The sequence below is a fragment of the Callorhinus ursinus genome, unplaced genomic scaffold (genome assembly GCF_003265705.2).
Source record: "Callorhinus ursinus isolate GAN/ISIS: 27379988/994484 unplaced genomic scaffold, GSC_fseal_2.0 scaffold11, whole genome shotgun sequence".
Classification (NCBI taxonomy): Eukaryota; Metazoa; Chordata; class Mammalia; order Carnivora; family Otariidae; genus Callorhinus; species Callorhinus ursinus.
In genome coordinates this window covers 17,648,063-17,661,436 of record NW_027397073.1, presented here as the reverse complement: position 1 = coordinate 17,661,436, position 13,374 = coordinate 17,648,063, and the positions used below count along the sequence as shown (strand labels likewise).

Here is a 13,374-nt window from a genome sequence, read left to right as displayed (position 1 = left end):
TATTCATTCGAGACTCAGATTGCCCTTTCATGTAGTTTGTAAGATGGTCACTGGTCAAGAAAACATTAATATTGGATAACAGCATGGTTCGTTGCTGCAGTGAGCATTGTTTGGCTGAGCTTTTTGGAAAAAGGAATACTCACCTTTACTACTTCAGATTATCTCCACTCTGAAGAGGTCATAGGGAGAGCATGCTCTGAGGATCAACACATTCTCGTTAACCTCAGGGTCTTCCTCATCCCAGCCTTGTGCATGTGTAACACTGCCATCCCACATAGAACTTCACATAGCCCCGTTCTGAGGCGGGAAGGCTGTGTGACCCTTCCAAAGGCATTTATCAATCAGTTTATCAAATGATCTATCAGTCACTCATGGGCTGGCTCAGCTTATAAGGAGAACCCAGATGGAATGATGGACTTCTTGTTGACGTTTTTCCATCCATAGCATTCTAATAAGGTACCCTCTCCCTGTCGCCCTTTGGCCCTCAACACGTTTCTGGTATGCGGCTAAATTTTGCAGGAAAGAATTAAAAATAAGGAAGTGGCTGAGCATGTTGGATACCCTTAGCATTTGGAGTCACCAGCAGAACTCAAGCTTCATACATATTTTCATAGAAAATCCATAAAGAATGAAAAATAGTTTGTAGTTGTTTATCAACTGAGAAATGAGATTTTTTTATTAATTATTATTAAAGCACAGTATGCCTGTTGATGCCAGTTAATGTTAACCACCAATTTTCTGGATCATTTGGATCTGTTCTGTTAGAGGACTAAATTATTATGTACTGTTACTTTTTTGTACAAGTGAGGACTATCAAATCAAGCTCACCACCATTATTTATATTTAAACTATTTGGGAACCTTCCGAAAGCAACAAGACATTGATTTTTGTCTGTTATGGAGTTTTTGGAAAAGGTGAGGGGAAGGAAGGAAGGAAAGAAGTTTTTGGAGGATGACAGACAGTAAGGTACTGTCTAGTTTTAAATGTTAACTTTAATAGAAAGAGTTAATGATAACCATACATTTGGTTTTAAAATGTGACCTCGTACACTAGTGATTTTTTTTCACCTCTGTGTTGTGTTCGGCACTATTATTAATGCAGGAAAATCAGTAACATTAGTCATCTTAAAAGGGTTATTACTCAAGATGATTTAAATTGTGAAAATGTCAGTGGAGCCTGCACGCATCCTGCTAGAGATGCCATGATTTACGCCCTCTGACACCATCGTGCTGCCGAGAAGGGCCGGAGAAAAGAATGGCTTATATTTTGCACTGATCCAAATGCAGAGCATGATATCAGCAATAACCCAGTGTACATGTCCCAGGATTTGCCAAGGTTTCATGTGTCATCCATTTGTATACATTGAACCATAATCTTCATGCTTTATACAAGACCCTAGAATCGTATGCATTTAGACGGGGGTTATACTGAAGAGAAGAACTGGAAATGAAAATTAGTGCAAAGAAAAATACTATTTCTGAGACCTCTTTTCTGATTTTCAGTATGCTTTCCATGTGATTTGCAATAGCACAAAAAAAGGTATATTGAGAAACAATGTTAAGTAATATTTAGAATCCACAGGCTTCTTCAGACCCCATTGCTCAGGTAACAGTTCACTGGGGTAACTGCCTTTCAGTATTTAGCACTTGGACTGAACACATAGTTGTTCTTGAGCCATAATTTCCGTGTTCTTTTTCACTGCTGTGAATGGATTAAGAGAACTTAAAATTCAAATCAAATCCTGAAAAGCCACCAAAAAGCAGAAATGAACTGATAAAAACGTATTGCCATTAAAGTATTAGAGTGTCCTCCGTTCAGCGTGGCAGCAAAAAGCAAGCCACAGATACGGTGTTGAGATGCAGTTGACTCCGGGTTTCCCCCTCAGAATGAACTGGAGCTTTCCAGAGACTGAATTCTGTACAAAGCGGGTGAGGAGGGAAGGTGTGGGTACATGCGCAGGGGGACAGGGTCACGGGGACGGATGCCAGTTTGCTTGGTTTCCTTGAATGACCTGGAAGTCCCCAAAACTGTGTTGGTTGACTCGTCCTTGGGGGGGTGCAGGGAGTCCTGACGGGAAGGAACAGAAAAGGTCGGCTGTGTGAAGTACCCACAATTGCCAAAGATTGTCTGACTGAGCTGCTTTGTTAACACCCATCATTTAGCCCCCTTCTTAAAGACTGATGGCTGCTCCGGCTGCCAGGTTCTACCCACGAAGTCAGATTTGCCTGGATTGATGCACTTACTGGAGCAGCACCAGAGCGGTCCCAGGCACACCGAGAGGCGCGCTGTTGGGGCTAAGGACAGATGCTCAGCTGAACGCGAATCAGCGCTGTGGCAGAGAGAGTGACCAGGAGAGGGTTCCTTAAGTGACACACGTGTTCTCATGTCCCTGTGTCTCCCCAGATGAACACCTCGCTGCTGGGGAGCATTGGCATGCTGAACTCGGCACCTCAGCTGCGCTGCATTAAGACCTACCAGGTGCCCCCCGTGCAGCCCGCCTCGCCCGGCTCCCACAACGCGCTGCGACTGGCCCGGCTCATCTGGACTTCCAACCGCAACGTCATCCTCATGGCCCACGACGGGAAGGAGCACCGCTTCATGGTCTAACGCTGGCGCCTGCTGCCCTGGCCACCTCCGAGTTCTGTCCGTCCGTTCTCCCAGCTGAGAGTCCTCTGTCCTTCCTCACACGGATCATTCCTCAGTGCCTGCCCGCACCAGTGCCCCCCGGGGGCGCGGCCGAGGCCAGGTCACTCCTGCATGGCTCTTGGGGGCAGATGCCCACTTGTGTCACCTGTGATTCAGAGGCATGCACACACCGCTCTGCAGGATGTGGCCCTTCTGTCAGCACTAGGTCGTTTTTCCCCCCGCCGGGGCTGGGGGTGGGGGATGTCTGTGGGCCCCAGGATCCCTCCTGTCGCTTGGTGCACCAGAAGCCTCCAGTTCAGTAAACACTGTGATTGTGTTCCCAGCCCAGGTCAGCAACCCCACCTCTGAGCTCCCGCTTGAACCTGGTGGTTTTGACGTTGGGTTTTGAGGTAATTGTGGCAGTCCTAATTAGCAAAGTTATTTTCCTTTAGATCGCCTAAAATATATTCCTGTTTACCAAAAAGATTCTGTGTTTACATGGTTGGTTTTTTTCCCCCCATGACTGCTAGGAAACTGCTCACTCCCAATTTCCTAGGGTTTAGCCACTCTTTCTTTATTAATACCTAACAGATTGGAAATTAATGAGAAAATACACCAAAAAATTGTTCCTCCTCACGGAAAATAGAGTTTCCCAGGCACCTAGCCTTCTAAAATGCTCGTATCCTGCTTAGTAGTCTATTTAGTAGTTTAAAATAAAAAATCATCACTATTTATGATCTAGTTAATATAATTATCCAGTCACTCTAATCTCTTAAATGGACTTTTATAATAAAGAACTGAGTTTGGAAGCATAGCATATACTAAATAAGAAGACTCTTATGTCTGTTGCTACAGGTCCTTTTAAGAAAGACCTTACCCCTTCCTTCCAGAAACCTTACAGACCTACAGTTCCCACGTGTACAACCTATGTCAGTCATCATGGAATAGTTACAGTTCAGCCTTCAAACTGATCAATTAAAGGAAAACAAAGACAGCATTTCTTTTACACAAGTGTCCTAGAAAATTAGTACCTATGGCACAAGCATTCAGGAGAATATATAAAATGTGAGGGCTCTCAAGTTATTTGAGCAAACATTGCAATGAGGGTGTCCATCACACTTCGAAGTAAACTTTAACTAGGTCGCTTTCTTCTCTTTATGTCAAATTATGCCGGTTCTTGCTCATAGTAATGGGAAAAAAAAATCCATAAAATAATATTTTGTATGAATTGCTCCTAACAAATCTTGATCTGTACATAGTTGGGCATTTGGTTGTTTGGTTAGTTGTTGATTGGTTGGCTAGACACAATGGTTTATTAAATGCTAAAACAGAAAATGATTTATTAAATTCAGAGAAGGTAGGAAATTTCCAGAGGAACCAAAATGATAATGGGAGCATTTAATTGGAAAAGCGTAGATTGTTAAGAGTTTATGTAATATACAAAAAAATAGGATCACAGTCCAGGAACAAATCCATCTGTCATTTTACTAAAACAGATTTTTAAAGAACATGTTAAGAAATTAAGATCCACTAGAACGTCTCTTTCCTATTGATATGAAGTGTGTTATTTGCATTGATGACAAACCTGTACTGTTGCTTGGTTTTAGACTTTGGGTGTTCTTTTAAAAGTGAATTGATGCCACATGCATGTACATTGTATTTATAAAGATTATATATGTAGTTTCCAAGGAAGAAACAAAGAACTATCCAGTGTAGATTTATTTGTTTGGTGCACATGCCATTGTGTTCGATTATAGGTAGAAAAACCTGAGGTAAACAAAAGTTGCGCTTGGTTTTTTCAGTGGGCTCCCAAGTCTTCTCCATACCCAGCACATGTTTACTTTATGAACTTAAATAGGGATTAACTTATTCTAGACTACAAAGTTGTTTTGGAATGATGAAGCAAAAGTATACCTTTAGAGGGTTTAAAACAAAGATGTGAGACAATAGGCAGGCCGCCTCGGACTCGCAGTGGGACACACCCCGGGGTCCAGAACAAAGCCATGGGGCCCAGGGGCAAAACATCTGGGCAGTGGGCAGAGGCCAGCCTGTCCCACAGTCTGTCTGATTATCGGCCAGTAGAATATTAAAAGTCGGGTGGATGATATCTGATGGTTAGACGTCTCTAACTGCTAAATGAGTATTTGCATTCTTGTTAACACAAATCTCCTCTTGGCTGTTTTGATAACTACAGTCCCAGACTTCATCACTGCTTAGATTTCTCAGCACTGAAGCAAACTTTGTGTTGTCATCCCAGTGTATGCTTTTAGTGTTTTATTGATTTTGTTGGCACTGTATTTGGACCTATCCTTGTAAATGTAGAGACATATATGGCTTCATTGGTAATTTACAAGCAAAAGATGACATGACGTGACACCTGTATGAAAATGTAACGATTGAACTCACTGTGCACAGCGAGTGAATTAAAATGTCTGCCTCTCAAGACATTTCCACTGAATAGATTCTATATGTGCTGAATGTCCCTGTGTACATATGTGTGTTAAATAAAACTGAATTGTACTGAAGATTGTTTTTCTCATTAAAAACATTGTTCACTCTTCTTAAACATTCTCAGTTGAAATCCATATGCTTTCTCCCCCCCTGCCCGCCCTCTTCCCGCCTTCTTTGGTACCAAATTAAGCCTTCTATTTCTGTATAATTATTCATTTCCCTGGAGAGCTAGCTTCAGGAAAGGCAAACTTGTCACAAAGGACAGTAGAGCAGGAATATGTTTCCAAAGTGCAAGAGAAACAACTCCTACCAGAAACTCAACAGCGCCCTCTGTGGTTTGGGCAAGGTACTTGCATGCATGGTGCTTTATCTCCACCCTAAGTTGCTCCTAAATAGACTTCCGTTGTACGGAATTCTATCTTGTCAGATTTCATGACATGGGTTGGCCCCAGAGTTGGGGGTGCTGGACGGAGATCATAAAACTCATTTCATTTAAGACTCAGTTTGGAGTTGAATTTGAATCCCTGAGGTAATGGCTGTAATTGGTTTCAGGAAAAGCAAAACTAACAAAATAGGTCATCGTTGCTCATAGAGGGTTATATGTGTAAGTTGTGAATGTGCGTCTTTAATTTTCACATAAGAATATAGAACAGCTTAAATTGAACCAGTCGTCATGTAACAGTGTAGTTTTCTTTCAGAAAACAGACAAATATTAAAGGAACTGCCTGCCACATCTTTGGCTCTATTCAGATGCCTGGTGTCCATCCCGGGAATTGCTTTAATGTCTCCTGGTGACTTCAGTGTGTCCTTATAGAGAGAATAGGGGCAGTACCAGTCCTATATGATTGGTGATCACATAAACTGATCAAATGTGGAAAGGGCATGACATTAATAGGAAGGTAAAGGCAAGCAGTGCTGGGTGAACTTTCACCTTTCACCCCGTCAGCTGACTGACAGAGCTGAGTGTTGAAGAAAATCAATACTTTGGAGCCAGGAGGGAAATATTTCCAACCTCTAACTAGAGAATGTATTTTGACAAGGCCAAGATAATCCAAGCTGCACAGGAGAAAGAGAAAAGAAGACTCATTTTTAAAGCTTGACACTTCAAGGTGTTTTTGTACAGTGGTTTAGAGATCGTCAATACATACAAATACCAAAGGTCAAAAAGAAAAGCCAGAAGAATTTCAAAAATTAGATGTTCAGTTCTTTTTGCTGTTTACAAACTAAAAAAGACTACAGAGAGGTTGTGCTTGTAATTGTTTAAATGAACCAAGCTCACAATGTGTGCTTGGAGGTTATCGTCCCTCTTTAATCAAACCTTACATTTCTAGAGGCAGCACTATAAATAGTGAATGCCTAAAAGAGTGTTTAGACTTCTTGTTTCTGTACATTTTTTTTAAGACATGAACTGGTTTTTGAGCAGTTACATCGTTTTGTGCTCACATCTTAGAATCTTGTTTTTCGATTCATGTTGATCCTGCCAGGATGCTCTCGTAAGTCTTAGACCCTCCTTCATATTTGGTTCGTTCATTCGCATGAGAAAAGAGTTCATGTACCTGCTGAACTTGCATTGTTTCTAGTTTCCCAGGTCCCTTTAAGCAAATTGCTCATAAAAGTATTCTAATTAGTGCCCTGCTGAATGAAAGGCTGATGCATCTCTAGGAAGAAGGTAAGCAATTCACTCCACTCTCACCAGCAAGATTAGATCCATTCATTCTGGGGACAGATATTTCCATCAAACGGATATAGGTTCTTTTCTTTCCTACAGATAAGAAAACAAAGTCAAATGGTTGTCCATACCTTCCAGCCAAGCTCAGGACAAAGGAATCCTGAGTACTCTAAGTATCTAACCCTGTTTTCTCATGGATGGGCCACATCAGGCATGCTGTAAACACAGGCTAATTATGTGAGTATTAAAATAATAGTGAAAATACAGCCTTAATTTGTATGCTCTCTTTCTCATTAAAAAATTCCACTCTATTCTAAGAAGATAGATCTGGCTACAGATTTCAAATTGTATTCGTTTCAGAAGGAGGACACAGCAAGCCAAGAGCCCTTCATATTCTGCGATGTCCCAGAGAAGGGCAAGAATTTAGCACCTGCCCGATTTGCTGTTGGTTTCAAATAAATATGTATTGCATTTGTTAGATCCATGAGATGATGCCTATAAAATGCTTGTTAGGAGTGGCACAGAGTATGCATTCAATGCATGTGAGCTGATCATTTTTAGTAGATGTTTAGAAGTCCTTATTGATCGTGGATAAACAAGATTGTAAATTATTTGTGTTCTTTGGAAAACACTGTTGGATTTTTGTTCTGTGTTTTTATCTCTACCTAGACTCCACTAAGAGGTCTGAACATTTACCCAAAGGGGAGTCTCTGTGGTTCTCCCTGTATTCACGAAGCTCTTCAGTACATTACTATGTGTGACGGTCTCTCACCAAAACTTGAGGACACTGAGAAATACCAAAATACATGCCGGCAGATGGGGCTGCTTGATTACAGCTATTGAAGTTAGGACTAATCCCTCAAAAAGAAAGTAGTTCCTATTAAATTTAGGACTCACAGTAGCATCAGGGATGATTTTAGATTACTTATGAGTTTCTTCAAAATACATGTCTATGAAGATTGAACGAGCCTCTGGACAAAGTATCACAGAGTAGTCTTCATGGGATCCCCAAAACACAGGAAATTGAATGTGTAGGTTCTATTGCCAACATCATCTTGTCTTGACTGGTATCAAAATGCCTTAGCCCTTCACTCTACCCCAATGTGAAATGTATGGTCTAGAACTTGACCCACCCAGTGGTACTTCAGGCTTTAGTGCAAATGTATGAATAATTGAAAGATACTGTGAAGAAACATTTTTATTCAGTTCGCAAGGATTTGTGAATCTTCGTATATGCCAAGCATTTGTTCTATGTTCTAGTTTCCTTGCTGATGAGCTCCCTGTCTAGCAAAGGGCCACAACGCTGATGGGATAAATGCCGAAAATGGCAGAGAGCGATGAGAACATGGGAAGTGATCCATGCTCTAGGGTAGAATCAAGTTAGAGAGGAAGCACTTGGGCTGAGCCTTGAGGAGTAAATACAAATTAATTGGGAAGATGGAAGGGCTGTTTTAAGGTAGGAATTTATGGAAGTCCAAATTGTTCTGTGATCTGAGTGGATATAAATTACTTCAAACTTACAGGCTGGCAGGCACTGGTGGGCACCCCTGCTAAGGATTACTGCACCTACAGAAAATGGGACTTCTCCGCCAAAGGACACTTGAGAGCTAGCAGGCAAAAACTCTAAAAATAAAGATGAGCATAAAAACTCTAAGAAAAGACTTCTCTGACTTTTACTAGTTCCCTAGGTCTCATTTTCTGTAAAAAAAAAAAAAAAAAAAAAAATTTGTTTTAAAAGTAAATTACGCATGCTCCTTCTCCCGTGTTCTAGTCTGCTGGGAGCACGGTGTGTTGGATGCCTGCCCTGAGTGCGCAAGCCCTGCCCCCTGCCCAGCTCCAGCTCCCAGCCCGGTGCTGAAGCATCTATTCTCCAGGCCCTGGAAGTATTGGCATCTGATAGCTGTCTGCAGAGCCCTGGAGATTGCCTACAGCCAGGGAGCTCTTAACCCCAAGGTCGTGCTCCCCCCTCCTGGGGGCGACCACATTTCACGATGGGTCCCGGAAGGAGCTGCAAAGTCCAGCCCCCTGGCTCCACTTCAGAACAACTTTGAAGGGCCATCCAACTCCAGCACTCGCCTTGGGATGGGCCAAAGCCCTCAGCGAACTCACTGCACATCCGCTTCCCTCCCTCCCCGTGTCGATGCGGAGAACACCACTCCATACTCTTCTACTCTTCCCGTATGCGGATCTCCATCTCACCGTCTGCCTCCCAGAACCCAACCCAGGACAGCTGGGGCCAGGAGTGGTCCAGGAAAACAGGATCTTGAAAAACAAACATGGAATTTGGGAGCTGGGTCACTCACTGAGCCATTACCAAGAAGGATCCTGTTGGCAGCAGGAGGGGATCGTGGAATGCAACTGTGGAATTTTCCTCACTGATGAATTGGGACAGCTTACTGATGGGAGTGGCTGTGCTAGTTGGCATGGCAGGCATTTGAGAGGTAAGGGAAAATAGAAATTATAAAGACAATGGACTTGGATGGCTATGCCGGGCACACTAGAAAAAGACAGTGAAAAGCTGAGTGTGATTAATCACCAATTAAAGGCTAAGCATGAAAGCCGGAGAGACTCCTTGGCAGGATCTAAAGAGCCTCATCTCCTACAGCCAGGCGTAAGCCGAGGATCAGACCCAAGACTTGTTTTGTGAGGGAGTTCCAGGGCAGGCTGAAGCCTTGGCCTCCAAAGGTCGCACCCCAAGGCCAGAGCCCTAATTGAGATGGATGGGGCTATCTGGGTCGAGGCACTTGAACAACTTCAAATCCCCAGATTCTGGGAAACCCTCCCCAGACCTGCCCACGTGGCCCACCCCTCTCTCTTTAAAGCAAGTGTTTCTCCTTTGCTTGATGGTGCAGAGGCCTCTCCCTTGCAAAACAACCCATACCCAAAAGGGGCTGGTAGGATGGTGCCAACATGTACCTGCAGGAACGGGGCGGATCCTGGGGCTGGATTCCAAGGTGCTGCGTCAAAGGGAGAGAGAAGATAAATTGAGACAAGGAGGAGTTTACCGACCAGGATGAAACAGACTGGCAAGGAGCAGGGACAAGGTACTAATCGGCTGCTTCTCCTAGAGAAACTGAAGAGGAAATGCCGGAACTGCCGTGGGAGGTGGTGGAGGAAAGAACCGAAAAGCTCCGAGGGGAGGAACAGACACGGTCTGTCAGGTCGAAAACCTGCTTTGCAAGAGAGGCCAGAGGACATGGTGTTCGCAGGGCTGCGAGAAGAGGCCCCTGATAGCAGTGCACGGCCATAGGGTCCTGATGTCTAGAGATCCGGTGGGGGAAATTGCCAGAATGAGCAGCGAGGTTGGCTCACTAGCCAGAGGGGCCCGACCTTGGGAGGGGTTGGGTTCTTTGGAAGTGATTAATAAAACCTGTCACCCCGCAGGCAGCCAGCAAGGATTCAATCTATCCAACCCAAAGGAATCAAGGAAGGATAACAGGAGGCTGAAGGCACCTGCCCCAGTAAAATGTCAAAATCCCCTTGCCTCGCTTGTCGACCTGAAGGGTACGGTTATGAGGAGTTCGTACCGGTCATGGATGGGGACCTGAGGTTCTTGCCGGCGGGGGGGCTCGAACGGCTAGCGGAGGAGGGGGCCGGGGTGTATCAGCGGTGGCTTCAAGGTCAGCGGCAACATCACGGGCTGCGGTTTGCCCCACTGTACTTCTTTTGTAAGATCCGCCCCCCCACCAAGAATCCTGGAAGAGCTGCTTCCAGCATTTAATCAAAGCTAGAACATCTCCAGGGGGCAAAGGGTGACTATGGAGGACGCCAGGAGCCTGGGGTCTGGCTTGTGGGCAGGTGGCATCTCTCAGTGGCGTCTCCTTCTCTAGGAAGTATCCGCCCAAGCGAGCCACTGACCTCAAGGCCACACCCTCCTTCCCGAAGGCAGCGGTAGCCAATAACTGGCCAAGGGGGTGCAAAGACTCCAGCCTCCTCGCCTCAGCTGGGCCATCTCTGGGGGGGCCAGGCCAGCTTCCAGGCTCCCAGGAATCGGCCAAGACCTCCGTTGCCTCTACAGCGCGGCCCAGTCTCGCCCTCCGGCCACTCGAGCCTCCTCCCTCCACGCAGATCCCTGGAACGCTCCTCTAATGTCAGTCTCAGGGTCTCCTTCCCAGCAGATGAACCCTGCCCACGGTTCGAGCTCTGGCTCTGCCACCTGTTAACTCAGTACCTCTCTGTGGGCCCCCGTTCCCTCATTTGCAAAATGGGGATAATGGCCATATCTACCTCGCGGGCTTGTGCGGGCTTGTTGTCAAGCTTGAAAGAGAAGGGTTCGTACAGGTAGAGCACTTCGAACAGGGTGTGGCACAAAGTAAATATCCAATAAACGCTAACTATGCTACTATTGTCATCTGACGGCGGGAGTCTGAGATGTCCGGGTCTCCTCCTTCACATCCTGCCTCGGTGTTGCGGGAAGATACGCTTTTCCATCCCTTGTTTTCCTGTGTTTCCTCTCTTCAACCCAGACCAAAGTGCTTACTTCTAAAAAGGGGGGGAGCTGGTATTTCTGAGTACGTGCTTTGTACCAGACACTCTGCTAGCCGCATTCATTATCCTGCTTAATTCCTAATCCTGAGAGCCATGAATTATTACCTCCCTTTCCCAGATGAAAAAAATTGCTGGTCACATAAGATAAATGACCGAGATCACACAGCTAATAAGAGGCATATCTAGTAGTTGAGTCCCAGACTCTGTCACCAAAGTCCAGCCTTCTCTGTTCTTCCAGAATCCCTCAAGTGACAGGAGACAACAAGACAGCCATCAGAGGGCTGGCCGGCCGCTCAGGAACAGAAGCAGAGGTGGCAGAACAGAAAAGGGCTTTCATTCATTTAAGCCACTAAAGCCTTGTTTTCCCCCTTCGGATCCATGGCCACGGTGCCAAATTTTTAAAGGACAGGAATTCTTGACTCTTTTACCATGAAATGGCTGAGCTAAAGTATGTGAGCTTCATAATGTAGTACATTCCACAGAGTGATTCTGTTATAACTCGGGGACAGGTTTCTTCTCTCGTGACGTGGGTATCTTTGGAAAGTAGAATCTGACCTACAGAAATGGGTCCTCATTCTGGCTGCAGGCACCCCATGCACTGTTCTCTCTCCTTGCCTCCACGGGGCCACGTCTCTGTGACCTTTTCCCCCGGTTGCTTTTGCTGGTGTTTCTTCTTTCTTATGATAGTCTCTGGAGAGGCATTTTCTAACAAGTTGAGAGTCCTGAACATATATAAAACATATACAAACTTCAAATTTGAAAATTGGAATAAAAAAATCAAGTTTTTAGGGCACACCTCCCAGGTGACTTGAACTCCCATCTAGACAGAAGAAGTACAAGACTTAATTGCACCACGTGGCCAGCATTCACCAAAGAGGACTCCCTGATGGGACAACAGCCATTCTCTCTTGTCACATACTGGGTTTTCATAGCCTTGGCTTCCCTATCCCTGATGATCTCATTCCAGGAAATATTAGAATGTATCAGAATTTTCTAGAGCAAACCAGATCACACCACCATGCTCACATCCATTAGTCTTAAACATGGCCCTAGTGCATGTACCAGGCCCTGACTCCATGACTCACAAATCTTAGGTCTCTTTCCTCATGAGTCAACGGGTCTTCTTGGAGGGTCCAGATGGGCTTCAACTGTCCCGTTAATTCCAGAACATCTGCTTCTGTATCACCTGCTTTCTCCCCACCCCTCATGCTTCGCTTTCTTTTTTTTTAAATTTTTTATTGTTATGTTAATCACCATACATCACATCATTAGTTTTGGATGTAGTGTTCCATGATTCATTGTTTGTGCATAACACACAGTGCTCCATGCAAAACGTGCCCTCTTTAATACCCATCACCAGGCTAACCAAGCCCCCCACCCCTCTCCCCTCTAGAACCCTTAGTTTGTTTTTCAGAGTCCATCGTCTCTCATGGTTGGTCTTCCCCACTGATTCCCCCCCCTTCATTCTTCTCCTGTTATCTTCTTCTTCTTTTTTATCTTAACATATATTGCATTATTTGTTTCAGAGGTACAGATCTGTGATTCAACAGTCTTGCACAATTCACAGAGCTCACCATAGCACATACCCTCCCCAATGTCTATCACCCAGCCACCCCATCCCTCCCACCCCCCCACCACTCCAGCAACCCTCAGTTTGTTTCCTGAGATTAAGAATTCCTCATATCAGTGAGGTCATATGATACATGTCTTTCTCTGATTTACTTATTTCACTCAGCATAACACCCTCCAGTTCCATCCACGTCATTGCAAATGGCAAGATCTCATTCCTTTTGATGGCTGCATAATACTCCATTGTGTATATATACCACCTCTTCTTTATCCATTCATCTGTCGATGGACCTCTTGGCTCTTTCCACAGTTTGGCTATTGTGGACTTTGCTGCTATAAACATCGGGGTGCACATACCCCTTCAGATCCCTACATTTGTATCTTTGTGGTAAATACCCAGTAGTGCAATTGCTGGATTGTACGGTAGCTCTATTTTCAACTGTTTGAGGAACCTCCATACTGTTTTCCAGAGTGGTTGCACCAGCTTGCATTCCCACCAACAGTGTAGGAGGGTTCCCCTTTCTCCACATCCCCGCCAACATCTGTCATTCCCTGACTTGTTCATTCTAGCC

General features: G+C 44.8%; 1 protein-coding gene across 4 annotated transcripts in view; it reads left to right on the top strand.

Moving 5' to 3' along the window:
- The window catches only part of WDR7 (WD repeat domain 7), a 365,699-nt gene extending 360,549 nt beyond the window's left edge, over positions 1 to 5,150 (top strand). For all 4 annotated transcript variants that reach the window (XM_073898127.1, XM_025886347.2, XM_073898126.1 and 1 more), the window contains one exon: positions 2,404 to 5,150. In XM_073898127.1, the coding sequence (XP_073754228.1) occupies positions 2,404 to 2,607 (204 nt within the window). In that variant the 3' untranslated portion in view covers positions 2,608 to 5,150. The remainder of the gene's footprint in view (positions 1 to 2,403) is intronic.
- Positions 5,151 to 13,374: the final 8,224 nt, after the last annotated feature.